Source organism: Ruditapes philippinarum, unplaced genomic scaffold, assembly GCF_026571515.1.
Source record: "Ruditapes philippinarum isolate M1 unplaced genomic scaffold, ASM2657151v2 ctg9435_1_1_1_1, whole genome shotgun sequence".
Taxonomy (NCBI): Eukaryota; Metazoa; Mollusca; class Bivalvia; order Venerida; family Veneridae; genus Ruditapes; species Ruditapes philippinarum.
This window is the reverse complement of record NW_026859153.1, coordinates 1-26766: the sequence shown is the minus strand read 5'-3', so window position 1 is coordinate 26766 and position 26766 is coordinate 1. Positions and strand designations below refer to the sequence as shown.

General features: G+C 30.9%; 1 protein-coding gene across 1 annotated transcript in view; it reads left to right on the top strand.

Annotated features, from left to right (window-relative positions):
* LOC132755433 (G-protein coupled receptor GRL101-like) overlaps nucleotides 1-26759 on the top strand; it is a gene marked incomplete at its 3' end in the record, with an annotated part of 35208 nt that extends 8449 nt beyond the window's left edge. Inside the window, exons 6-13 of the mRNA XM_060746295.1 lie at nucleotides 4450-4571; nucleotides 8138-8241; nucleotides 9154-9332; nucleotides 9652-9795; nucleotides 14935-15051; nucleotides 22047-22565; nucleotides 23430-24474; nucleotides 26308-26759. Of these exons, the coding sequence (XP_060602278.1) occupies nucleotides 4450-4571; nucleotides 8138-8241; nucleotides 9154-9332; nucleotides 9652-9795; nucleotides 14935-15051; nucleotides 22047-22565; nucleotides 23430-24474; nucleotides 26308-26759 (2682 nt within the window). The remainder of the gene's footprint in view (nucleotides 1-4449; nucleotides 4572-8137; nucleotides 8242-9153; nucleotides 9333-9651; nucleotides 9796-14934; nucleotides 15052-22046; nucleotides 22566-23429; nucleotides 24475-26307) is intronic.
* Between the last annotated feature and the right edge of the window lie 7 nt (nucleotides 26760-26766).

Genomic DNA, 26766 nt, shown 5'->3' with positions numbered 1-26766 from the left:
TGAGTAGAACCACCGACGTTCCGTAAGCTAGCTAGAAAGCTTATCATATGAAATAATCCAAAGTCCCTGTCGGGATGATTCGAACCCATAGCGGTGAGGGGCAAGAAGTGTTGTTGCAAAACTAAAATTTGAAGAAGCAGGAATCGTCATGTTACTGTTACAAATATTTTGTTTCATAGTCAAATTACATTAAAACCCTTCATTTAAATACGAAAACGTTGAATATACAATGTAATATTAAATCAAGGTTCATAAAATTTCACAATTACTCTTAACCTCAACATCATGCTGGTAGTCAAATGTCACACTGTTTAAACTATGGAGTCTGTCCAAGAATCAAAGTCTTGGCCCTACTGTAGCTGTACGGTTGAGTCATGAGGTACATTTCACACTTTCTCTCCTAAAAATAAGCACTTCCCTATCGAAACATTTAATCAATCAGTAGTTTATAAAGAATTAAAAGACTGTTCAAAAAAAAATTTAAAAGAAAAAAAAATATTGAAATCAGCAAAGATAAAAACTGCATTAAGTTATCTGGCAAATTTAATAGACATTCACAATAGTGTTTCTGTTTTTTGTTTTGTTTTTGTTTTTTTTCTACTTCAGCACCCTGATTTTAAATGCAGCGGTCCACTTTTTTAAGATTTTACTCTTCTCTTTCAAATGCTGTTACTGTACCGACAGAGACATGGATAATGACAATGTTTTAATTAAACCATTTTTTTTTAAAAAAAGAGATAAATAAAGCCAAATATTTGTTTAAGAATCCTATTCCTATGCATTGTATGCCTTAGTAATTGTAATTGGCACTTCTATGGATTGCTCTTCTTTCTAATATTCATCAAACTGAATTTTTTTATCTCGTTGTTAAGTGATCGATTCTTAAATGATTTTGAATTAAACGCATAATTCCCTTAGTAATGACACAATTTATTTTTTTAAATTTTAGTCCAGAATAAAAAAAACAAAACATGAACGTACATCGGTTTAACACTACGTTACCCATTTTAGATTTATGTTGTGTTGCAAAATATTCTTTCTTTTCCATTTTTGTTTAAATGGAAAAAACGTTTTCTTATCTTTGTATATAAATAATGGACTATACAACTGTCTGTTAACCGGAAAAACAAAAACAACATGGAACCAGGCTATAATAAACTCAACTCGTGTCTCCATCTTAAGGGGCACTGTTTTCAATTGAACAAAGCGCATCGGTGCAATGTGCCGTTGCACTTCTTTGTCATAAAATTCTTCCCTTTTTTAGCCTTTAGAATTTACAAAAAATCCTTTTCTCAATCTTATCTTATTTTTTCTTTAAAGTTTATTAATTAGCCGATGTAATATTTTAATCGGGATTAAGAGTAACCTCATAAGAATTACCTCCTCCTTTTAAAAAATAAATTGGCACAAAGGATCACTATTATCAGACGATGTACAGAGCGCAAACATTGGGTTGCTACCCTAAATGTCAAGGTAACATTTAAATGTTCAAATGTTAAATCTACAACTCGTGTCCGCTCCATAACTTTTAAACTGCTGGAACATATGGCACAAGTAAACACCATTATGCGACGATGAGGAGAGCGCAATAATTTAGTTGTTACCTCATAGGTCAAGGTCACGCATTAAGGTTAAGTGCTAAAAGTCTTTATTCCGTGCCCGCTTACAACTTTTAAACCACTAAAAAACATAAATATACTTTGAAACAAGTGAGAACAATAATGAGACAATATGCAGAACTTACTAATTTGGTTGTTTTCTCCAAGATCAAGGTCACTCTTTAAGGCCAAGTGCTTATAATTCTACATTTCGTGTCTGCTTCATTGCATTTAAACCGCTGATGTTTTTTTAATTAGCTTTGAAGTAAGAACCATAATGAGTCGACATTGTGCATAGCACAATTATAATTTAGTTTTTTTTTTATCAAGGTAATGGTAACATTTAAAGGTAACGTGTTAAAAGTCTACATTTTCCGTCCGCTCTATAACTGTTCAACCGCTATAAAAAATATTGAAATACCTTGACACAAGTGTGAACCATTATGAGACGATAAACAGGGTGCAATAAGTTTGCTGCTACATCCAAGGTCAAAGACACACTTTAAGGTTAAGTGTTAAAATGTCTGCTTTTCATTTGATTATTTAGATGATGGTGATGATAATGATGATGGTGATGATGATGATGATGATGATGATAATGATGATGATGAAAATGATGCAGACAAAATGATGATGATTATGATGATAATGATGATGAAATATGGTATTGTTATTAAATTAGATAGCTTTAAAACAAAATAGCGAGGAACATAATCCCTTCAGAAAGTCTCACAAAATTGAAAACATGCAGGCTGTTCATGGACGTTAATGCAAAGTGGAGGTTACCTTCCACGTCCCCAAACGACGACTGAAGTAGAATTCAAAATTTAACATGGACTGGTAAAATTTTGAATTTTCAAACATTAGCCTGAACGAGACCAAAATTGGCTTAATTTAATAAAATGACATTTACAAAGGGAGTAGAAGTTATAGAAATTGCATATCATAGATAAGCTGTCAAAAGACAAAGTTAGAAACATGCACTCATAAAAATTTCGTGGTAAACGATTTTCAAAGATCAAAAATACAACTTTGATAAACTATACGGGGGACACATTTTATAGCTGCCACACGGCACAAATTACACTGATAAGACAATAAAATAGAGAAAAACAGAGAGTTTAAAGAAAGTCCAACACTGCAACTTGAAAATTTTGCAAGCTTGGTTTTAGCCTGTTCATACACAAAATTGCAAAACAAAAGAATCTCTACAATATCCAATTTGTCAGGTCAACCGCATACTTTTCATGCATTTTATAAGTAAAAAAAGAAAACACTAAGCTTCTTAACTTTGAAATCAGTTTAAAACGTATCAATTCAATATAGTTTTCTATTTTTAAGTGTGTAAAAACGGTATTGAATTATCTAAAAATTTCGAGGCAAAAATAAACCAGCGACTATTATAATAATGGATCAAAGATACAATAAGATATTTTAGTTGGTCGTTTTAAACCTATCATTTTGTAAAAACAATTTAAAGCAATAATTTAATAAAAATCTTGAAACAAAGTGATCCCTCGGAAGCATTAATCACAACATAATTGAAAGAAGATTGCAGACTCGGTTTAATTGAGTCTGTACAAGAGGAAAAATGATTAAGTGTAACATCCCTAAAACCCTCTATCACCGGCTTCAGTGGTACTCAATTCTCAACACTTATTAGTGTTTGCATCAATGATCACCAAGGAAAAGGACAATATATCAACACTTAATTGAAGAACGGGGCAACTTTTTACAACTGCCAAACGGCACTTGACACTTGGCACGAAACATAAAAATCTGGAAACAAAGTGATCCCTCGGAAGCATTAATCGCAACATGATTACATAAAATTGCAGATTCGGTTTGATTGAGTCTGTACATGAGGAATAATGAATAAGTTCAACATCCCTCATTCGTCCTATCACCGGCTTGAGCGGTTCTCAATTCTCAACATTTAATAGTGTTGGTATCAATGATCCTGAAGGGCAATAAAATAAAGCAACACTGAAGTTAAATACGGGCCAACTTTTTATAGCTGACCCCGCCTGCACTGGCTTATACGGTACTCAACTTTCAACACTTAAATCAAGTTTCTTTCAACTCTATGATATTTCGTTAAATGATTGTTAATAGTCTTTTTTCTATCACATTCTAAAGAATTACTTAAAAATAACCCAACACTTTTGAGTAAATTTTAGGTTTTTTTACTAGTTAGATACGTTACTGACAAACATTTACCTAACTTCATAGCCAATAAAAATTAAGCACGTCACAAATATGATCTAACTGGCCATTGATCTTCACGACAATACGAGTCCGTTCTCATTTACCTATGACCAAAAAATCCACTGTACTGTACAAATGTGATATATTTACTTAAAACCTAAATAAAAACCAAACGTTCCACATCAACCTCAATACATTTCTATAAAGAATAGAAAAAACTGTTTTTATAGTACCATTCAGTATGTTTTGAAACGTTTCTCACTAGCCTTTGGACTATAATTATTGTATCGGTCTTCATTTATTTATTTTTTATTCACACCTTTTGGAGAAGATTTGTATATATATTTGTAGCCGAATACGATTTCAAAAAATAAAAAATCATGAGTTGAAATAAGCAGGTCGCATGTACAATATTTTCATCTAAATGAGCTTAACAAATGATTGCATTTAACTTTTAACGTTTTTAATGTCAGAGCCAGAGCATGTGTTATACATTGGAGTTGAGCGTATCATAACTGACAGAAACACACTACTTTGGTTGGATAATAGTTGAAATTAAGTTAAGTATATCCATCAGTTTTAACTAAGGAGAAATCATACCCGAGTACAAAATAATATTAAGAAATATAATTTCTTCTTTCAGATAATGGTATCAGTTTTGACTATCAACCAATAGGAAAGGAATCAGGAAGAATAGCTGTTTCATTTCGTGAATTAGTCTCGATTCATTACTTTCATTTGACGGGTTATTCGTGTTTTTTTCGGGTAATTTGAAGTTTGCATGAACTATAAATCTCCATTTTATCGCACGAACTGTGGTTTTGAAATCAGATGCTTGCATGATTGATATGACTTTCAACAGAACGAATCATTTCAATTTTGCCGGACAACATTGAGTATTTGATAACTGTTAAGATTTGATCCTCGTCTATGCACTTAGAACTGTTCATATTTGTACAATCGTTTTGCTTTTAATACCAAATGTCAACGTTATAGAAAAAAATAGTAAATACAAAAAACATCACAATTAAAATCACAATCTTAGTCTCTAATCACAATCCCGAATAAAATAATACTGTATTTGACATAAAGTCATATGTCCAACTGCAAACAATCAAAATACGTATGCAACGACTTGTTTATTATTGACAAGCTTTGAGTCCAATATAACATCATTCTCCTCCCTTTTTACTGCATTCATCGGAGATGTCACCAAAAGAAGTAACGGTTGTTCTTCAACGTTTTTTCTTCAAGTTCTGGCCACCGTTTATTTGCATCTGACAGTTTATTTATCGCAATATGTCTGTATTACTCGGAATAATTAGATACGCAAATATGTAAAATAAACTAGTCCCAAATAAAGTGTTGTTAATCCCTGTATTGAGTTTGTATTATAAGTTTGTGTTGATATAAATATAAACAAATAAATATTTTGATTGAACCCGATTAAACTCAGGTGACCTATTGCTATCCGTTTTTTGTCCGTCGCCGTGCGTTATGCGTTATCATTTTAACATTTTAAGCTTCTTCTCTGAAGCCACTGAATCAATTTATTTAATAAACACATTTTGGCAACAAATATTTTATGTATGAATGGGAAAAAAATTGTAAAATTCAAGATACCTGTCATTTGGGCTCTGATGTTTGGAGCTTAAATCATAAAAATTAATGCAGTCTTTAAAAATGTTCATTACTGCTGGACATCAAGCAGTCAAACTGTTAAAATGATTGTTATAAGCATTGAGCCTTCTGGAAAATTTTTGAAATTCATGACCCCAGGGTCAGGGATACTAGTGTTAGGGCGTAGCCCTCTTGAATATACAGTGAAAGTACATTATTTTTATAAAGATAAATATAAAAAATTTTTTTCTCTGCTCCTTGTTAATTAAAAATCACAGTAAATGCATATTTAATTATGAGATAGGGTGATTTTACCAAAATTGTGACTTCCACGGCCCCAGGGTTTCGAGGTTCTGAAGTCTGTTGTTGTTGATTTTTTGTTTGTTTGTTTATTGTTGTTGTTTGTTTGCTGGGAAACCTAATGATTCTGTAGTAAAAATACATAAAATTTTCTCCTCTGCTTCTGAATATGAGCAATTAGTTGTATGAGGAAGAGTTCCTTTTTCAAAACTTTGAAATCTAGGACCCCCTGTGTCTAAGTTCAGGTCACAGGATGGGGCTAGCTTGGCTGTATATTGTAAACAATATTTAAAAAAATGTGTTCTTTTATAACTTCATAATAATAAGGCAGTCAAGCCGTTCGCATATTTATACCCGACAAACAAAAATTAGGGGGTTATTTACATGATATAGGTCCATTCGTCGGTATGTCGGTCTCCTTCATGGTTTCCGGACGATGACTAAAATTTGGAATGTGACATTGTTATCAAACCGTCTGTATAGCAACCTTACGTAGAAACCCGGTTGATATTGCTTTTTGGATTCCCTGAGCATAAGGTCAAGGTCATTGTTACTTCAAATAGAAAAAATGATTTCTGGACAAGGACTTTTGTTAGGAATGAGATATTGTAACCAAATTTAGTATTTAGCAATCGTTTATGTAGATCTTCGTTTGTATTGCTTTGTATTCTGAGGGATCAAGATCAAGGTCACCGTTTTTTGAGGATAGAAAAATGGTTGTCGGACTTTAACCAGATTCAAAAATGAGATTTTATAATCAAACTTGGTATTTATTCAGCTCAAATAAAGGCCTGAGTTTGTTGTGTATTTGGACCTCCTGTGGTGAAGGTCAAGGTCACCGTTTCTGAAAAGAGAAAAATGATTTCAGGGTTATAACTAGATTTAAGCATGAAATATTGTAATCAAACTTGGCATTTATCAAGTTGATGTGAAGACCTAGGTTGATATTGCATTTGAGTCCTTTTGGGGTCAAGATCAAGATGACTGTAACTAAAATTATGGAAACAATTTCTTGACAATAACTAGAATAAAGAGTGTGATATTGTAATCGTACTTTGTATGTAGCAAGCTCAAACAAAGGCCTGACTTGGTATTGTATTCAGAACCCCTCTGGTCAAGATCCCCGCTAGTTGAAATGAAGACCTAGGTTGGTATTGCATTTGAATCCTTCAGGGGTCAATGTCAAGATGACTGTAACTAAAATTAGGGAAATAGTTTCTGGACAGTAGCTAGAATAAAGAACGTGATATTGTAATTATATTTTGTATTTAGCAAGCTCAAACAAAGGCTTGGCTAAGTAATGCATTCAGAACCCCTCTGGACAAGATCCCCGCTCCTAAAAATAGGAAAGAAATGACTTTCAGACAATAACAAGAGTAAAAGCTATGAATGAGATATTGTAATTTAACTCGGTACAGGGCCTATATGAATACCAATGATTTTTTTTATTTATTCTTGTTTTTGTTTTTTTTTGCATTTGGATCCCTCTTGGGTGTAGGTCACCGTTACTTTAAAAAAATCCTGATTGTAACTACATTTTTAAGGTTGAGAAATTGCAATAAACTTGGTATTAAGCAAGGCTATATGAAGAACCCCGGCTTGATTTGCTTTTGTTCCCAAAGGTATCAAATGTCACTGTTACTTTTAATAGAATAATGATTTTTGGAGGATAACATTAAGTAAATATTATTTTTACACAGTGGATAAGTTAAGAATTATAGTTTGAGTTCAAATAATGCTTCAGAACACTTCTATATCATTTCTAAATCATTTAAGAATGCATGACCTTTGGTTTACGGTTTAGACCCTAGGAAGAGAATATCAGTTGCACAATATAATATTATACGTAACATTATATAAAGACAATGTATTGAAATGAAAATGTTTAAGTGATGTTCATTTTTTAAAAATTTATTAAAGCTATTTACGCAAAAAATGAAAACAAACAATTAATTCACATAAGCTTTGGTATAAATTCAAAGTGACCTTTAAGGCCCATGGACTTCTTGTTCAAATAGTAGCACATTTTGTGTTACTTTTATCTTTCCTGAAAGCAATTATGTTTAAACTTTTATACGCTTTATGAATTCAAAATGTGTATAAATAAGGACTGTTTATAAGCATTTAATTATATGTGGCGTGATATATTTTTTAAAAAACAATAACACTTTTTTAAGAATTAGCTGTTGATATTTTTTGTTGTTTTTTGTAATATATATTTGATTATCTATTTTTTTTTCTCCAACAACTATTTATAAGATGTAATAAAACTTCGGTATGCGCATTGCGTACTTATTCTTAGACTAACGCAATATTATTCCTATCACAACTGAATTGATGAAAATAAAGAAACATGTAAAAAATGTTTATATGAATTAAAGATCATTTTTAAAGTAATATGTTTGTTTCAGGAAAAAACATATTGTCAACTTAAATTCCGTGAAGCGGCAGTTGTTGACAATTTTAATGACAACTTTGCATATCCGTTTTGTAACTGCACAGAAGAAAAATCCGGGTAAGTGATCAAATGAACTTACCCATAAAAATGTTTTATCAATATTAGATCAAATATGCGTATTATAAATATGTTTTCATCTCTTATGTTTGACAGAAACTACATTTTTTGTTAAAACAGAAATACATTTTATATTCTTTAAATTTGACAAGCATGTCACTTTGATATTGAAAATAATATGGTTACAAAGTAAAAGATATACAAAGCTCATAGTTAACTGTAATTGTATAAATTTATTGAAATTTAGGAACTTCATATTTTAATGAGTGTTATTCGATTAAAATCTTTACCGATATAAAATCTTTTTCTTGGGATCTGCATTCCCAATTACTCTTCAAGTTGAGCTGGTCCCTCCTTTCAAAGACTGACAGTATAATACATTCATGTAATGTTAACCTTAAGTGTTTCGATTCTCAAATTCAAATGCCATGTGAAAAAGGGTAATAATATGTATAGCAATTCCCAGATATTTCAAATACATACATTGATTATAGAATATCTTTAATGTATATAATATTTTTGAAATGCAGCACATTTTTAACTTACATTGAGTTTAATAATTTATTTATAGTTCATAGTAAAAAATATTACTGTACGTTCTTCTTTTTCAACAAATTATATTTTGTGGCCACAAAATACACGACAAAACAATAATAAAGTAAATAAGCATAATAATTGAAAAGCATAAGTCAAAATTTATAATTCAAATACCACAAAGTGAATAAACAAAATAATCCAAAAACTATACAGTGTATATTGAATGACAGAAACAGTCTGTTCCGTCACACTGATTCATCGAATGTAAATTCTAAAGTTTATATGAAGTAAAGATTTCTTGGCCGACAAAAAATAGGACGTAAAACGTATAATTTATGTAGAATGATATTGTAACAATCAAAATTCCATATATAGATTTGTTAAGGGGACAATATGCGATGGAACTGAAATTGACTGGAACATAAACCCAGGGTTAATTGGCACCCATGACAAGATACATGCCAACATCTCACAGTTTTACGAGCAATTGCGCTTGCGTCATTTCGAGACAAGACGCTTAATGGTGTCCACAATTACTCCTTATTGCACGTACGGTATGGAAGTTAAAAAAATAGTTGCATGTTTCACAGACTTATAATTCTGACTCAATTAAAGACATTCTATAACTTAATATATTTCGTTCCAGAATAAAATTCAAACATAATTACAAACCTACAAAAAAAGCTGTACCATAAATTACCAAAATTCATTCGATTATTATATCGTATTTTGTTCAATTGTTAACACTCAAACTATCGTACTATACAAATAAAATTCTTTATACAACAACTATGTTACAATTGTTTCTAGATTATGTTGTTTTAAATTAACTTGTTAAATATGCTTATTAGTTATTAAGAATGATTTTTTAAGAATACAATGTGACCGAATTTGGTGAGTTCTTTCATTGTAAAAGAGACGACAAAGCCATACCAAAGTCGATGATGTGTATATATGCCGTTGATGCCAGCGGTTACATGACTGGATGCAGATCTGGAGATCATTTACAACATTGCGGTAAAGAATATAATTATTCTAGTTATTAGTTTATTTTCTTTAACTTGACATTTAACATATTAATATTTTACAGCAGATATATCGATTACTTCTTACTATTTGACAAGTAATATTATCAATTTGAATACATTCCTTTCATTAGACAAGAACATTTTAAAGGCTATGTTTTCATTAATTTATTTTATTGTGTTCAAATTTTATCAAAATGATGATAATACTATAATTATCATAGTTGAAGGATTTGTTGTCAAAAAATACTTTCCTTAGTAAGTCATAAATGCATGAGTATTACATATTTGCATGCACATTTTGAAATGATAATAGACAAAAAAACAAAATGTAGGATTTTTGTGCATACATCAGCTTAATACTTCCATTTCAAACTTTTCTTGTGTTGTAAAACTTTTTTTTTTACATTTGTGTCGTGTCGAAAGACAATTTTTTCTTATCTTCATATGAAAATAATGAACAATGCAACTTTCAGATTTCATGTAATGAGAGTAGGTAACAGAGAACTGGGCTCAAGTTAAATTCTGCATAAAAATCTATTTTTTTATTTAAAGGGGCACTTTCGTGTATGTAACAGCTATGCTATTTATGTAAGAGCTATGCATTGTCATAAAAAAACATCCTTATTTTCCTATCTATCCATCCATTACTTTAAGAAATTAGGAAACAAGTTCGTTTTGAAGAATTATGTTATAAAGTTCTGTATTATTTTTTTGATGATTGGGATAGTGTGACCTCGCTTTACTTCGCTGGAAATAATCTGTGTGTATTAATGAATAAACTTCTTTTAGTATTACATATCACTGTAATTATTAAAAAAGTAATATGGCAGACAATTTTGCCTATTTATCCTCGGAAACTTAACCTCGCCAGATCACAGGACACGCTTAGAAAATGCAACATAAACATTTTGTGTTCTATGATCGTTCTTCAATTTTCCACTTGAACGTAGAGAATGTTTTTTTTTATAATTTTCCTGAAAAATTCACAACTGCGCAGGTCTAAACAGGTGTTGTCATTTCGGCTCTTCTCTCGGTATATAGTACATAGCTGTGTTGTAACTTCTTTTTCTTTCTTTTGGCAGATGTTTACCTAACTTGTAAATCCTGAACCTTAATTAAATAATTTAAGATATATACTATTTCAATATGAAATATAAGAAGGATAGTAAGCGAATGAGCAGTTTGACAGCCAGTACATTTTCATACAGTCTGTCAGTATGGTAATTGTTTTATTAGTTTACAGAAACATTCCACTAGGAGATTATAGAAGTTTACTCATATTTCAAAATCGCTGTTTTAAAAAAAGAACAGTTGAAGGAAATCGAAATATCGATTAAGGTAGACCAATCCTTATGCATAACCTCCACTTTGAAAAGTATTCAAATAGGCTATAATCACTGTCAACTGCATTGAAATTGAGGTTTTCAAGCCCAAGAAAGGGCACTGTTTTCTTTCTTTCTTTTTTCTTTTTAACATTATGTATCTCTCAGATTCCTTATGGAAAGAAAAAGGGTTGGATTTTAATTATATAATTATTGTAGGTATTTATTTGCTAAATAATACCAAATATAATAGCAAATGATATACCAGATATTTGCAAAGTTTAATAAAATAAAATCAACACGGTTAAAGTATTTTATATTTTACAAGATCAACCATTAAACGTTTAAAAGATCAGGGCAAATTTTAAAATTAGCCCCTCATTGTGGTAAATTTTAAGGATATTTTAATAAGGCTTTTTACATAAGGAAATGTTCAAATAAAATGCTTAAAGTGGAAAGGATGGATAATATTTTCATATAATGATGCAATCATTTTGCTCATGTCATTTTTATCTGAATGATATTAATTCTTTATTAACAATGAGCAATAGGAAAACAAATTTCTTTATGTTTATATTATAGATTATTAAGAGTTTCCTCATTTCAGGAAAAGAGCATTTTTAAATTCAAAGTTCAAAATAATGTCAATAACTTATTATAAGCCACAAGGTAAAATTTGTTTCAATTTTGCATGCATAAGGCAAATAACTTTAAGGCATATAACTGTCCTATTGTGTCAACGTTATGATTCTTTATAGGTGTTTTTTCTTAAAAGCATTCAGATTTTAATATTTTTGCTTGAAAAAAAATATTTTAGAAGAAAAAACAACAAGAAATTCTTTATCCAGGCAATTCATAGTATAACGTAACAGTATGATAAAGAATATCCACCTCCGAGATCGAATTTATTCGGTTTTAACATTCCTCGTTGTTTGGGGCGATAATAAGATATAATATGATTGTTTTACATTATTAAGTTCTATTGGACTAGTACACAGCTTTGAAAATTATATTGGATGGGAACTAACAGAGTCTGATACAGGTTTTGCAGTACAACTGCAATAGAATCAATTGATCTGTACAATATATAATTACACAATTATTTCACACCATCAATTTTTTAACATTTTAACAAATTTGTGTTCCTTCAACTGCAATAAGAATTTAATATGATTTTATTCACTCTAAAATGATCATGATGCTTGATGAAGAGTTTGTTTTGAACTCTTAAATTCAAACGAGGCTATATGGGTATGATATGCATTTAGATTTAATACAGTATGTTTGGACTCTTGAACATAAAACGAGATTCAGTTGATAAGATTTGACATAAGAATGATTGATATTAGAACATCACATGGTGCAAACGCTGACAGTTTATTGGTTACATTTTATGAGGTGTTACATAAATGATTTTTATTACATCATAAAACTATGTTGACTTAAAGTTAGGTTGAAAAAGATCAGAGCTATATCATCATTCACATTTACTATTTTGGATTACCGGCGTTCCGGAACCCGGCATTTTTCCATCACTTGTGTGACAATTAATTATCTTATCTATAATTAACTCATATTTTATTTTACTAATTTTTAATATGTGTTAACACAATCATTTATCAAATCAACATTTTACATGAAACAAAGCAATTCCTTTACTTGGACTGTTGGAGATTATTATAATATCTTAAAACTCTAAAAGAAATCATTGCAAGATTTCCTCATCTTGTTTAAATTTTAATTCAACACTGACATCTGCCAGAGAACGCCTTAAGGAAGTATCATCCGTAGACTATTCCATTCTATAACCAGTCCAGCCCTGACCCGAACCTGAACAACTTTTGAATAAAATCGCTTTACCGTGTCACAACTTGACAACTGTACCAGATGACCTAGACTACCTAGCACTACGACCTTTAAATGCTTATGATCTTCTTATACGAAATATGTGCTCTTTTCTTAGCAAACTACTTCCTTATTATCCTTTAGTGATAAATAGGCTTATACATTTCTTATAAAGTATCTGTCTATGTATTAATGTTTTAAGCAAATTATTAAAGATGACCTAAATGATAAATCCAAGGTATTAAAACTAAAAGACACCTGAAAGATACACACATAAAACGCTTCCAATTTATAAGAACGTTCCGTTATACGTATCGAATCTATAAACGTCATTTACAAGATAAAAGTTCTATAATATATCAAACGATATTCAGCATAGTAAATCAATTAAATTATCTAACAGAAAAATAAAATAAACAATATTTTTTTTACAATTCCATTCAAAGCAATTACAGTATTTATATCGGCAGTTATGTAAGTAACGCAGTAGCTTGAGCAAAAATTGAAGATTTTGGTAAACTTTCCTTCTTGAATTTGATGAGGTCATAACGATATTATTATTTAATATTTTTGATTCTAACATCTGGGAGCGTGCTGGATTCAAGGAAAGTTGCTATAAAGAAATGAAGTGGAAAGGACGCAAAACAAATTATGCAATTGGCGTATAAGTCTACAAACTCAATTTAACAAGTTATATAATCTCTATTGAAAAAAAACAACATATTGATCAGTTTTATCGGTTTTACGGTAAAGCTGTCAATACTTACTAGAAACAAGTAAATGTTTTTGCATCTGTTTTTAATATTGCTTTTTCAATTTAATATTCCATATAATAACGTTCATAATAAACACCATAATATTTCGATTTTGTGTTGATGTCAGATTCCTTTGGCTGAAAATATAAAAAAAATATTTTAAATGGATAATATTCATTATGTTGTAATATCTTTTTCCATAATCTAATAAAGAGAATTGAACAACGATTCTGTTGTGATTCAAACCAAGAATATTAATGAATTATTCATTTGAAAGAATCTATATCATACTGTAAAACATAAGCGGCTATAGCTACTTAAACCAAAAAAAAACTTACATGCTACAAGAGCTGCATAACCTGTGTTGGTACTGGTACTGCAGTACGAACTGCAGTGATTTTGCAATTATTGATACTGATGTTTCATTACTGTCTCAATTAGTGGTATTATAGAATATGCCATCAGTTTTTCTATTTGAGTTTACTATTAAAGAAAGAGCAAAAAGAAAGAGCAAGATTAACACTAATTGATTGCTACTATTCTAAATAATCCTAATTCAAGTGATATTGTTAGAACAATAAAAGTTGTTATTAAATTTGTAATAAATTTAACAAAGGTGAAAGTGTGTTTTAAAAAGAGATGATTGGTGACTGGTTTCTAAACCATAAGATATAATATGAATATATGGTGTATGTAAAAAGTATGTTAAACCATTAAAGTGTAATGTTAACTTTTACACTAAATAATAATAACATAATTTTTGCTTAATAATGTTTTGTGTTTTTTTTTTAATTTGAAGTGTACACTTGTGAAATGAAAATACTTGTTTAAAAGGTGTATAATTAAAATATGTAAATATACATGAGATATTATTTGTTTGACAGTTTGTATTTATTAAAAGTGCTGGTAATGATACCTAAACTTCCTTAAAACTGCAGTACCGAACGAAAATCTAGTACTGGTACCGGTAATGGTACTGCATATCTTGGCAATTACTGGTACTTAGGTACTAAACCGTAAGTCCTGAGACAGCTCTGCATGCTACATACCTTATGTCTGGAATTCTTTATTATTTTATTCTACTTCAACAAAGTAAAACAGTTACTTTTCAGTAATTCATCACTGAAGAATATGATATTAATTTTAATAATTCACAATGAATTGCTCAATATTGTCCGAGTCATTGGAAAAGCATTTGATTTTCAGAAAATTTCACTTGTCCAGCAAATACAGTCAAATGTCCAGGAAGTTATTGTATTGAACAACGATTTCTTTGTGACGGACATTCTGAATGTCCTGGAGGAGAAGATGAACAAGACTGTAGTAAGCTATTAAAATCTATAATTTGTTTAACTCATTCTTTTGATTTTTTTCTTCGTTTAATGAATGTCAGTTTAACAGTTTACTAGTCTTGGATTGTTATGTTAATAAAGGGACAATTATATATATATATATATAATTGTTACATTCTATCAGTAAGATTGTCGCTTACACAGACCGTCCCAATAACTATGTTTAATACAACAGAATCAGCTACAGTAAATGTTGCACTAAACAGGTAAATAGCCCATTGCCATAAATACATATCAGTCCATTGCTATACCTACAGATTGGTAAATTGTCACACAAACAGATTATTTCATTGTAAAACATACGTATTATCCCATTGTCATATCTACTGAGTATTCCATTGTCATATCTACAGATTATCCCATTACCATATCTATAGATTATCCCATTGCCATATATACAGATTGTCCCATTGTCATATGTACATAATATCCCATTGTCATATATGCAGACTATCCCATTTGCATACGTACAGAGAATCCAATTGTCATATCTACAGATTATTTCATTGTCACATATACAGATTATCCCATTGTGATATCTACAGATTATCACATTGTTATATCTACAGATTATCCCATTTTCATACCTACAGATTATCCGATTGTGATAAAAACAGATTATCTCATTGTTATATCTTCAGATTGTCTCATTGTCATATATAGAGATTATCGCATTGTCATAAATACACATTATACCATTACCATATCAACAAATTATTCCATTACTATATCTACAGATTATCACATTGTCAAACATACATTGTATCCCATTGTCATACCTACAGATTATCTCATTGCCATATCTACATACGAGGGTTGTTCAAAAAGTAATAGGACTGCAGCTCTACTGTTCACATTTTTAAATTTACGTACACAATTTTACATGAGACAAATATCGGAACATGTTCTTTATATACAGTGAAAAAATCAAAACAAAATGTAAACAAATGAAATTTCTGTGAAATTTTTAAATGACAAGGGGTACGAAACGCGGCGCACGCTAACAATACAATAATTGATTGTTCATGACGTCGTAAAATAAATCGAAATTGTAATAAGCGTCATTCTTTCTGAAAGTAGTCTCCCTAGTCTCTAGGTGTATAAGTCATGTAACTTTTACTTTGCCTCATATGTGGTTATGAAGCAAGACAAAATGCGACCACATTCTCGTTCCACTGTTTCAAAAAACAAAATAAAATAAATGCCCGATAGCCGGCCATTCTCAGGGTTTTCTCGTGTTTTTGAGTAACCTTGGAACTCAATAGGGCTGAAAATGCTAAAGCAAAAGCAATTTATTTTATTAATTTACCTATGTCATTGTATGTTTTTAAAACAATATGATTATATACATAACAATAAAGATATTCCTTAATTGAAAAGTATCTTTTTCTACTTAGCACAGTCTATCGTTTAGAAAAACAAGTTTTCGGGAAACACTACTAATTATTACCGTTAACTATTACATTAATTTATTGATTACACGTGTATCTAGTTAAATACAATAAAATAGTGTTGATAAATGTCTTTTTTACAATCCTTTGGTTAAAACTGAATAAGAAGACCCGAAGCAGATACAAACAACGATAAACAGTTCGCGTACCGTTTACCGTGGATTCTTTTGTAGCGCTTTTGCAATTGACGTCACTAACGTCCCGTCAATTTTCAACTTTCATCCTCGCCCTTTCTCGTTAGTGATCTTGTATTTGCAGTTTTTGAATTGCTTGTGCCAGCTGAAAACAAGTGTCCTGATGGCAGGATAATTGTCCTTTGTTTATTTAATCATTTTGTGTGTATCACAATGATTATAGTCAATCGTTGGCAAAATTTAACGATGGCACACATTTTCTGTTTGTTAACGAATGTCATATTTCTACATCTAACGCTATGACCGCTGCTGTTCAAAATTAAATAAATAGGCCATTTCATGTCCGAATGACGTCAAATTTGGACATAATGTCACATTAATATATTTTAACGTATTGATGGAACACAGGGGAAAACAAACAGTTATTTATGAATAAATTAGAAGTAGAACTTAACTCCAATAACTATATTTATGTGCTGCGCCGGGTGCGTGTTACCATGGTTATTCAATAGCAAAGGAAAAGCGCGTTTAGCACAATAGATTAAAACAAATATGTTTGATTTGTAGAAAACATTTTACGATTGCTGTACATATGAAAATATTCTAAATTGAATGAAATTTGAATACGCAAGACTCCCAGTCCTATTACTTTTTGAACAACCCTCGTATTATCTCATTGTCATATCTACAGTTTATCCAAGTGTCATATCTACATATTATCCCGTTGTCATATCTACATATTATCCCATTGTCACATCTACAGATTATCCCATTTTCATATCTACAGATTATCCCATTGTTTTATCTACAGATTTTCTCATTGTCATATATAGAGATTATCGCATTGTCATAAATACAGATTATCCCATTATCATATCAACAGATTATTCCATTGCAATATCTACAGATTATCACATTGTCATATCTATAGTTTATCCCATTGTCATATCTACATATAATCCTATAATTGTCATATCTACAGATTACCCCTTTGTTATATCCACAGATTATCCCATTTCATTCTACAGATTATCCCATTTATATATCAACAACTTATCCCATTGTCATATCTAAAGATTATTCCATTGTTTTATCTACAGATTATCTTATTGTCATATCTTCATATTATTCCATTGTCATAACTACATATTATCCAATTTATATATCTTACAGTAATAAAACTAACATATTAGTCCTTGGCCATGCAATTGTTCACCTTCACATTAGACCATTGTTATACCTGCTGAACAATCATTAATTTTATGTTTGGCAATGATATCGATCATTTCGTTTAGACTTGTCTCATGATATGTTCGTATATATATTTTTTTAATCTAATTCATAATTTTAAGTTATTTCATTGATATGATAAATTAATACACAAAGAATATTGAAAGAGTGTAGATTTAATACTAAATTTATTGGACTTGTAAAATAAAATCTTCATATGCGAGTCTCTGGCGAGAATTTAATTTTTTATTCAAGGAGTTCCATAAATTTCTTATTGAATCTTCACGACTTTAATATTCTTTTTATCACATAACCAAAATAAGATTGGTTTGCAGTTAAAATGTGTAATTTGTCATGGACGCGCCAAAAATGTAACGCTCACTAACTCTTTGTTTGAATTCAACGCAAATGACGTCACAAAAAAGGGTGATTACACAAGAGTTACATCGTTTTGATTACAACATGGCTTAATTAATCTCCTACGTTTCGGTTTATGTGACAATTTACTTTTGTTGGGATCTAAGTACTTTGTATTCTAAAATTGAAAACAAATGATGTAACAAGTAGTTTAGTTAAACATGCAAATTATATCATTTTAAAGTTCTAGACATTTTTAATAAAAGTTGGTATTCAACCTCTATATCTAGGGATAAGTGTTGGAAAAATGTTTCTGTTTTTCAATAATAATATAAATAAAACTTCTCCCTACGACCCCGCCACGCGAAAAGTCGTGAAATGACAGGTAGAAATGGTTTGGATGCGGAGCGAAAACACGCTAATTAGCGAGATGGACAAAGTTGTATTTATTTAATATAATATTGAATTCTGAAATCTCGATCTGCGCCACCGCGGGGCGAAGTTTTATTTAATTAACTGCGCCCAGCGTCCCCGCTTATAGGCGTGTTTTCGATCGCTATTTTAACTTGCTAGTCCTAGTCTTTTTGCATGACGGGGTCGCGGGCAAAAACATGAATGGCACCAATCAGCCACCATAGCAACGTCCAAATCCAGTCAGATCCTTTAGTCAGAACTGAAAAATCGGACCCCAGAAATATATCAAAGCCCCAAAACTTAAAGCTTAAAAAACACACCTTTAATCAGTGTTTTTCTTCAGTAATAACTAGAGAAATAGAATGAAATATAGAAATTACATCGTAAAGTGCTTTAAGTACTTAATTTTATAATGCTTTCTAGATTTTCTGAATTTTTTTATTAGAAAACGATGATAAAAGAGTGAATGACTTAACTTAATTAAGTAGTTCAGTGTTATTATTTACTTCTTCAAAAGATATAAAAAAAAATGCATTCTGTAATAATTCGGAAAATGAAAGAAATTGAAAGTGTTATTTTTTCTGAATAAAAAACAAATATTGTGGAAGTTATTTACTTACACCTGCACTATCTATAGATTATAAACAAATTATTTCATCACTTTTAAGTGAACTTTTAACAACATGTGTTTAAACAGATATATCCAGAAAGTTGGACTACAGGTATTGTGATACATGTACCATATGACCTAATTAAAGTTGCTTATTAAAGAGTTATTTGTTATATAGGTAGAGGTATTACTCCTACTAATATTTTCTTTCCAAAAATGATTTTAATAATTTTAAATAAAGCACTTATCGCAAAATAATTGTAAATAATTCAGTCGAATGACAATATGGTTTATGAAAGAAAAACACACTGTTGGTTGGATTTTTGTTTTAAAAACGTAATATCAGTAGGATATTATTGTGTTATGAAAAGATGAAATGTAAATAGGTTAATTGTTATTGTAGAATTTCAAAAGTCGTTTGACCCCGTATATAGATATAATATATGGCTTATGGTGCATCATAAAAAACTATTTTCTTAGGGTCTTGTATGAGCAGGTAAAATCATTTGTCAAAGAAAATGCAATGTAGCTGTTTATCTAATTATTTTGACATCATTTAGTATAAAGCAGGGAGAGCCCTTATCATTTCTATAATTTCTGTTGTTGTTGTTTTTGTTTATGCTATACGTAATCAGGCAGTAGCAATGCCGACGAATCACAGATATTTATATTGCTTTTTGCAAATGGTTTACAGCATTTGATGAACAAACTACAACACCACTGTGCCCGGTGGTGTATTATGGTTAATACATGAACAGTTGTAATGCTTTGCAAAAAAGGTAAAAAGAATGAACATGTGATTCTATAATACTTACAGATTGAACATTATTAAGCCATTTACATAATTAAGGGTTTCTTTGTTTTCAAATGGCACGTTTTATCTAACACATCAGTGATTGTTCACTTTATTCGAAAGATGTATGTAAAAGGCCTCTTCCCAATCGAAATGTTCTTTAAAATTTTATAGTTACCAATTTTGCAATCTAAGCAATAATTTTTACCCAAACTGAAGACGCTTAGTCTCCTTCCCAATTAAGTGAGAAATACCACAGCACAGAAAGTGCCATCAAAGAAGTCAGACAAACCGCTATATTCACTAAATGCCCTGTTTGATAAAGTACCAATGGATATCTCTGAAAGGATCTAATTGTTTAATGCTATGGTATTACCAATCTAAGAATTTGGCATTTGATGATTTCACAAATCTCCAGATTTATACATACATAAGTTTTAAAAGGAAATAATACATATCCGACATCACATGTAAATCGGATTGTTGATTGTGAGCTAGGATTATTTTCTTTGTATGTCTATAGAACAAATAAAAAATGAAATATTATTGAAAATTAACCATTATGTTTAATTTGATGTTGCTGTTGTTGTTTTTATTTTTTTGTTGTTTTTTTGGAAATGTAATGTTAATGGTATAACTATAAATAGATGGTCATTGGAAGTTAAAAAAAAATCTACGGCAATCAGATGATCCGTATTGATTTTTGGGTAACGAGGTTAATGATCAAAGGTCAATGTCATATTGATAATTTACAATAACACATTTAATCACCAATAGCACAGCAACCTTTGAGTCCTTTTACCTAAAACTTCTAAGGTATATTGGTCTTTGAAGTCAGAAAAACTTATTATTTGAGATTCAATTGGTCAAAACTCGAGATCACATTTACCTAGTCTATAAATACGGTTATTGATCAAATTGATCAAAGGTCAAGGTCACATTTCATTTATCTTGTATGTAAAACTCTTTCTAACAAATAACTAGACAATTTGCTGCTCTAACTTAAAATATGGCATAAGTCCGTCTTCATAAATTAGCAGGCGCATTTTTGCCAACCCTTCTCACAGATTGTTAAACAATTCATTATATTTGCATAAAGAGAGCAAATACAAACCTTAATTTACAGTCTACAATATGAAGTGATTAAAATAAATCGATTTGCTTGTTTCAATTGAAATTATAGATGCAGAAGGCAACAACTTAGATAATAATAATTAGAATAATTAAGTCAGGACAGATCGCAAAATATACGATACACAACTACATACATCATGTACATGTATGTTATATAATATTGAGATATTGAGTGTATATAGGAACTACGCGTTAAAACAAATGGATCTATTGGAACAAGAAATAGAAAATTTCAAAGCTTGTAGTTAGGGTCGTATTTTGGCAGCAAAAATAAGTCAAAAGTACAAAAAATGAAGTTTGTAATATATTGTCCGACCAGGGTGTAACAACTGACCCAATTTTTCGTGAATCTGTGTTAATTTCAAATGCCATCAGAAATTAAATAGAATATGTGATCTCAATTAGTATAATTGTTTACTATCTGCATATAAAATGTGACATTCTTAAGTTGTTGGTTTACCTTTATTTCTGTTTCATGAAATTTACTGTTGACGAGTTAATATCGGAGTTGAATTAGGTATTTAAGGTTTTTGATTTTATGCTTAATTTTAACATTGTGCATTAATCGATACGTTGTGGCTTGCGTATTATAAAAATAAATTGATCAGACTCTTCTGTTCTAGAAATCGTCGTACACAGTATCGGAAAAAATCAGCAAAATCAAATTATTTAAGTGTATGTGTAACTAGCTCACAGTCTTTGTTATGATATTTTTGTCAAATAGCAACATTGTTGATATTTAAACAGGGTTAAATGGCTGAAGGGGAAATTGTTTGATCAAGATTACAAAAAAATGCCCTAAATACAGTGCATTCTGTATTTAAATTTTAATTCTAATTTCAGCTTGTGGAGACTCGGATAGAGAAGTAATCTTATTTGTGGAAAATGATGACTCTGAGAGCAGGGAAGCAGCAACGCATTTAGCAAAACATTTTTTCGCAAACAGTGACAATAACATCGTCAGATTGTTTCTTTTTAAGATTCTTCATAGAGAAATGAAGTTTGACATAGATTACAGGTTATTGGAAATAAACGTAGAACGTGTAAAAGGAGAAAAGGAAACTGAGGAAACTGGATGCAAGTTGAAAACAATGGCAAGAGACTTTCTTAAAAAACTGCAGTTTTCCAAGCCGGAAAAAAGGGCGATTATTGTACTGGAAAACAGTATTGAATCATCAGTTGTCGCTAGCCTAGCATTGTCCAATATTTCAGAGCCATCGTTTTCAATATATCGGTTGATAAAAGATTTCAGTTCTTCACTTCATAAAGATAACAGATACAAACATGTAAAGGATATACACATTAGTAAATGGAGTTCTCTATTTTCGATTGGATTCAGACGATTTCCAGAAATATGTACAGGTAACAGCATTGTCAGCTTGACTCGTTTGCCTACACATATGAATATTACACCGTTTTAGATTTTGAAAAGTGTTGTTTTTTTCGTTGATTTTAAAGATTAGGAGGACACTTTTTCGTTGAATTGAAATATGGAATAAATTTTCACGAAACATAACCAAATGCCACATTTTTACGAGTCGAACATGAGTGAAAATATATACCATATTTCACGGAAAAAAAAGAAAAAAATACCGTTTTATTTAATGTCATCATCAATGAAAAGTGGTTACGAACCCCTTAACTTGCTACGCAACTGCAATTGTACAGCGCGCAGTAATATATTGATTGATGCATTCATAGATGTGTGACGCGGTTTCAATACACATAAAATGTTGTGTGTTAATTTTATTTCATTTTATATTTTTCAAGAAAAATAGAGAGTATTTATGGTGAAATAAATGTGAAATTTATGTAGTTTGCGGCATTGAAATAGCTGTCTTGCTTTGACTGTTCGAATTAAATATATTGGTGTTCGGATTTATTTTCATTGTTAGACCATTTTGTATCATTCTCGATAGTTTTTTTTTCAAAACTAAATTCAACAACAAAAATGTTTTTGATTTTTTATCAATCAGATTTTTCAAACAAAATAGACAAAGAAGTACCATAAAATAAATTTATATGAGTTTTGACTCCGTCCATTTTCATTTTATATTTCATATTTAGCTTTATCAAATGATTACATCGGTAATAACTGACCATATCATAAATTTAACAACTAAGGAAAACCAATAAACTATGATATAACCATGCTAACAGCATAAAGTAATTGATGACTATTTGTTTTAAAACTCATGTGTAAAAATATATTTTCTTCCATTTCAGAGGCTACAATCGTACCATGTGCTGGGAAGTACAGATGTTTGTCTAGTAAGCAATGTATACCATTTGAACAAGTATGTGATGATGTCATTCATTGCAGAAATGGTGATGATGAACGACTTTGTAATTCTGTATGTCCAGAGAAATGTAATTGTACGGGAGATGTTATCAATTGTCATGCAGCCAATATATCAATGTCTGACATTTCATCATTGACTGTACAGGCTAGAAGTCTTGATCTAAGTATAAATCCACAAGTTAAAAAAATACCTGAACAAAATTTAAATTTTCCTTACATGTTACGACTTAATATGTCATCATGTAGTATTCATTATATTGATGGAAGGGCCTTCTTTGACTTGAAACATTTGTTATCGTTAGATCTTAGCAACAATAGAATACAGGAAATATCTAACCTGGTATTTAGCAAACTTCGCTACCTAACATATTTGAATCTTGACAGAAATAAAGAATTAACAATGTTTTCACCGACTGCTTTTAAAGGTTTGAAATCAGTAAGAACCTTAAAAATTTCCGGCGCAAACCTAAAAAAGATCACTTCACTTTTATTCTCTGGCTTGCAGTTTGGCAGTATCGATATTTCTTACAGCAGAATTGAGGAAATTGAAGATTTTGCATTTAACAATACGGTAGTTCATAAAATTAACTTTGAAGGCAATAAAGTTATTAAATTCGGAGAATTTTTGTTCTACGGCGTCAGATCACTTCGGGAGCTTCATACACCTGCATTTAAATTCTGCTGTGTCCGACCTTGTTATATTCCTGAAGAACATTGCAAACCATTGAAGAATGAATTTTCTTCATGTGAAGACCTGGTGAGAAACTGTGTACTTCAAGCTGTTCTTTGGATAGTTGGGGTAGCTTCATTGCTCGGGAACCTATCGTCAATTATCTACCGTCTCGTGTACGATCGTGAAAGGCTAAAAATAGGTTATGGCATATTTGTAACTAACCTAGCAGTTGCAGATTTCCTGATGGGTGTTTACCTTATCATGATAGCAGTTGCTGATTTACTCTATAGAAACAGGTATTAATACAGGACTAACTCACTATACAAAAAAGTATTAATCTCGTATACTACCGTGAAAGGGTTAAAAATGTAATGGCATATTTGTAACTAACCCTGTTATTACAGAATTCCTAATAGGCGTTTACCTCATTATGATAGCAATTGCTAATTCACTCTAGAGCAACAGGTATTGATAAATGACCGGTTCATTATACAAAAACAGGTACTGATTTATAACTGTTTTCTCAGTAACAACTCAGTAACAAGTGCTTGCATATCAGAAAGATTATCTACTGTTCACAACGCTGCTAGAAAAATGTCATATACCCCAGGTTAGCCAATCTGCGTGTTTTATATGACGTCATTCTCATACACCTTTTATCAGTCAATTGCGTTCTAAGCATTACGTCATTGTGCTGAATAAATTAATCTATTGTTTACACCGGTGCTAGAAGAATCTGCCATACACCCCGTGTAAGTCAACCTGCGTATTTTATATGACGTCATTCCCACGCTCCTTTTATCAATAAATTGCATTATTAGCATAAAGTTATTGTGCTGATATGAATAAGTTTATTTATTTTTACACCGGTGCTTGAAAAATCTGCCATACACCCCGGGTAAGTCAACCTGCGTGTTTTATATGACGTCATTCTCACCCACCCCTTATAAATCAATTGTTTTCTTAGCACGAATCATTGTGCTGATGTGAATAAGTTTTAATTCATACATCGCTACCATTAGAAAAAAACGTGGCCGAGTGGTCAAACCACTTCAAACCACTTGCCTCCTCACTGCTGTACTTAGGTTTAAATCCCGAGAGGGACTCTGGAATATTTCATGCGAGGAAGCTATCAAGCTGGATTCGGAACGTCGGTGGTTCTACTTAGGTGCCCGTTCGTGCCTGAAATCCAGCAGTAAAGCTGGAACGTCGCCATATGACCTATACCTTGTCGCTGTAAAGTAAACCCAAATGAAACAAACAAAGAAAGTTAGAAAAAAGTGCTTAATGGAAATATTTGTTTTTACAATTTCTTTTCGAAATATTATTGATTTATAAGATGCAAGAAAATGAATTAAACATCGGCTGTCGTTACAAACGGGAATATCTAGTCCTCGGTGGAAAAATGCAAAGCCTCAAGCTAGATATTGCGGCATGTAACAGCAGTTGGTTAAGGCCCTTCGCTTTACAGAAACAGAAAATGACTGTTTCTCTGTTCAGAAACAACATTTTAACTGATTAAATTTAAAAACCAAAGTCAAATTAATTTTCTCTTAATAGCAACAGGTACTCAGTTCTAAATAGATATTAACAAAACTGCCGAGTCATGTTGCAGTGAACAGTTATTAATCATCCGTTATGATTTAGATACAATTTCTACAGATACACGAATTATAAACACCACACAAAAAAGATATGGTACTGGTACACTTTACCTTGGCTTCATAGTTGTAGTTGTAAATATTTTACGACTTAATAAAGCTATATGTTTCTTTACGCTATATTCATAACAATAAACTTTTATATCATTCATCACACTTGTAAACGAGTCAATATAAAAATATAAATTGTTCACACATAATTTGATCGAAGTATCTTTTTTTCAAAGAAGTATTTAAACAGTTAAATTAAGTCAATAATTCCGTAATTGTTAATTGCAAATGTACATTTATTTCTCACAAATTAGAATGGGATTACTTTAGTAGAATCTTATTCCATCATGCCAAAGGAAAGAGGTATTAATAAAAAATAAGATATTTATTTACATTAAAAGACGACGAACCTGTTGGTACATAAAAAAAACAACAACTCATTCTTAAATTTAAATAATTTATTCCCATTTTTTGCAGATATATTTATGTAGACGATCAATGGAGAAACAGTAATTGGTGTATTACTGCCGGAGTTTTGTCTACAATTTCATCTGAAGCCAGCATCCTCTTTCTTTGCTTGATAACATTAGATAGACTTTTAGTGATCAAGTTTCCGTTAGGTACAGTGAGGTTTGGACCTATGAAGGCCTATGTCTCTTGTGGATTGTGCTGGTTCATTTCAATCATCCTATCGGTCATTCCAATTCTTTACACAAGTCACTTCCAAAACAAATTTTACTCTAGAACAGGAGTTTGTATTGCATTGCCTTTAACACGAGATAAACCTCCAGGATGGATTTATTCTGTGTCAATCTTTGTCGGCCTGAATTTTTGTACTTTCATTCTTGTTGCTGTAGGACAAATCTCAATATTCACAGAACTTCGAAAATCAACATCAGCTATGAAGAAGACACAAATATCAAGAAGACGTGACTT